The sequence below is a fragment of the Triticum aestivum genome, chromosome 3A (genome assembly GCF_018294505.1).
Source record: "Triticum aestivum cultivar Chinese Spring chromosome 3A, IWGSC CS RefSeq v2.1, whole genome shotgun sequence".
Lineage (NCBI taxonomy): Eukaryota > Viridiplantae > Streptophyta > Magnoliopsida > Poales > Poaceae > Triticum > Triticum aestivum.
Genome location: NC_057800.1, coordinates 86,759,338 through 86,761,861, shown reverse-complemented (window position 1 = coordinate 86,761,861; position 2,524 = coordinate 86,759,338). Strand labels below are relative to the sequence as shown.

Sequence of the window (2,524 nt, the reverse complement as noted above, 5' to 3'; positions counted from 1 at the left end):
TTAATACAATCGAAGGAAGTATACGTGATAATCCACTTGCAAATGGACAAAAAGTATTAAGGTGCCAAAGTGGTGAACCTACGAAAAGAACAGCCCTTTTCTTTGATGGAGACGGGCAACAAGATTGCCTCTTGGTTTAAACTTTAAAGAGCTAGATTAACTGCGACCTCTGCCTTTCGAAAGAGAGATGAGGTCGGCAACAATGGCGTGTGATGCCAACCCCATCCTCTCTCCTAAAAGCCATCCTGAGTTTTCTCTAGGACCGTTTTTCTATTAATTTGTGATGCAAAAACTGTCAATGGAATGAAGTTTGCTTCACCAGATTGTCGTTGTTGTGTGTGAATTTCCTGTAGACGGTCAGATATTTCGCTGTCATGTCTTTGTGAAAATCCCTTTTGGTGGTCAAATTTGCAAGCGTTTGGTGCATTGAAAAAGAGGAACACGGAGGACTCCAATCAACTTCACATGTGCGGACGCATCGCCTAATCACCAAGAAACATGTTTGACCAAGCTAGGTTATCTGCACTTTACACCTAATTGCTGCGCACACACTTTGAATTGGATGAGATTGTTCAGAGTAAAATCTGTAAAGAGAGCATAAAAGTGATGAGCAGTTCCTGGTGAGATTTGCAATTACTGTAGATTCTTGCAACAAAACTGTTTTCACATGCTTGATAGATGTTGGAACTAAGCAAATCATTATCACAGTATGTATATCTGATTCAACATTGCAAGACATGTGAGTGAGTTGCTTGCATCTTGCTGCGAGATTCATAAAGGTTTGGGGCAAAACCGATGAAGATTGATGCAGATGCTGATCATGATATTGGGATTGAGGGGCTACCATTTACAGGTGGGCAAAGAACATTCCTTTTCACAGTTGTTGAGGACTCCAAAACTGAGACAGAGACGAGAAAACAAGAAACAGAGGAAGAAACAAAAGAAACGACGGTCAGCCGCCGCCGCGGCCGCCGGCGGCGGGGCGTGTCGTGCCTACACGGCGACCCGCTGCAGGACCCTGGAGGGGACGGCGAAGCGCGCGGAGAAGGAGCGCGAGAGGTTGTCGGGCTCCACCCAGGCCGCGCCGTCGTCGAAGTTCTGCGCGTAGCTGTACGCGTCGTATGGCTCCCGCGCCGCCGCCGCCGCCGAGGAGCCCCCGACAGGCACGCAGCCGGTGGAGCAGAGCAGGATCCTCTTCTTCTCCCGGACGATCTTCCGCCACAGGCCCCTCAGCCTCGTGCCGCACCCGCGCGGCGACGCGGCGGCGGGCGGCGCCCTCCCGTGCCGGGCGACGCCGGCCTTGTCGAAGTGGCCGTCGTCGAAGTCGTCGTCGTCGAGGTCGAAGCCGCCGCGGACGTAGCCGCGGGACATGGAGGGGGCGCAGGAGCAGGAGGCCTGCCGCTGGAACCGCATGCTGTCGGCGCCGTCCATGGCGAGGGCGGGGGACAGTGGCGAGAATCAAGAAGAGGAGGTAGCGGAGCGGTTGTGGGAGGTGGGAGACGCCGTCGTGGGTCGCGTATATGTAGATGGGCAGAGAGGTGGCCGGTGGGTGTTCTTTTTTTTTTCTTGGGTTAGGATGGAAATCTTCTCCTTTTTCTTCTTCAGCCGAGGATGGGAATCTTCTTAATTAAGTGAGTACTGCTAGTAAATAAGTGCTATTTTTTAGGGGTGTAAATAATAAGTACTCATATTGTGCTAGCATGGCACCAACACATTTCTGACTGGACTATTTATTTTCTGATGAAGTGAGAGTAGCTGGCTGGAATTGATCATCTAACAGCACATAGCTGACTGGAGTACCCTGGAAAATTAAACCGAATTACTCACGCAGAAATAATTGCATTGCATGAAAACTATATTTCCATCGCATGAAAAATGTTACATGGAAACAACTTGAAACATGATGTTCTCATCGTACATCACAGTGTCGGGTAAGCGTCGACATAATTTTTTGTTTCGTGACAAACATGTTGCGCGGGGCTTGTGATACATTATATGGATATATGATTCAACGTGCATATATATTTATGTTTCATCAACCAGCTAAGTGCCTTCTAAAAATGCATTGCTAAACACAACGTCAATTATAGAATATCTCATATTTATGTTTCATCAACCACCTAAGATGTCTTCTAAAAATAGCATTGCTAAACACCACATCAATTACAGAATATCTCGTTGCAACGTCTGAGTGAAGGATCATAGCTGGACATTTCATGTTGTGCTTCCCCCCTAAACCCTCAAAATACAGCTATGTCAATCAATTCTTGCTGTCACTAAGCCATGTGTGTCTTTACTATTTCAACCCCCCAAGACCATGCATACAACTGGCGCATGATGGGAATGAAGAGAACGTGACCTTTATTTGCTTGTTTTTCATAATGCAGAAGATATGTTTTGATACGATTTTGATATATACAGCCAGAGTCTAGAGTAATGAACTCACCATCTCTATTTAAATTGCCTATGTAACCCTTTGCAAACTTGAACTTGAAATTGTTTATGTTTTCCCAACAAACAAATA

General features: G+C 46.8%; 1 protein-coding gene across 1 annotated transcript; it reads right to left on the bottom strand.

Moving 5' to 3' along the window:
• Positions 1 to 796: 796 nt before the first annotated feature.
• Positions 797 to 1,504, bottom strand: LOC123058002 (uncharacterized). The gene has a single exon (XM_044480847.1). It carries the CDS (start codon positions 1,429 to 1,431, stop codon positions 994 to 996), a length of 438 nt encoding a protein of 145 aa, XP_044336782.1. The 5' UTR covers positions 1,432 to 1,504; the 3' UTR covers positions 797 to 993.
• Positions 1,505 to 2,524: the final 1,020 nt, after the last annotated feature.

Bases quoted from the DNA above. Each gene is read 5' to 3' on its own strand.
- LOC123058002 (XM_044480847.1), bottom strand. From the start codon at position 1,431: ATGGACGGCGCCGACAGCATGCGGTTCCAGCGGCAGGCCTCCTGCTCC.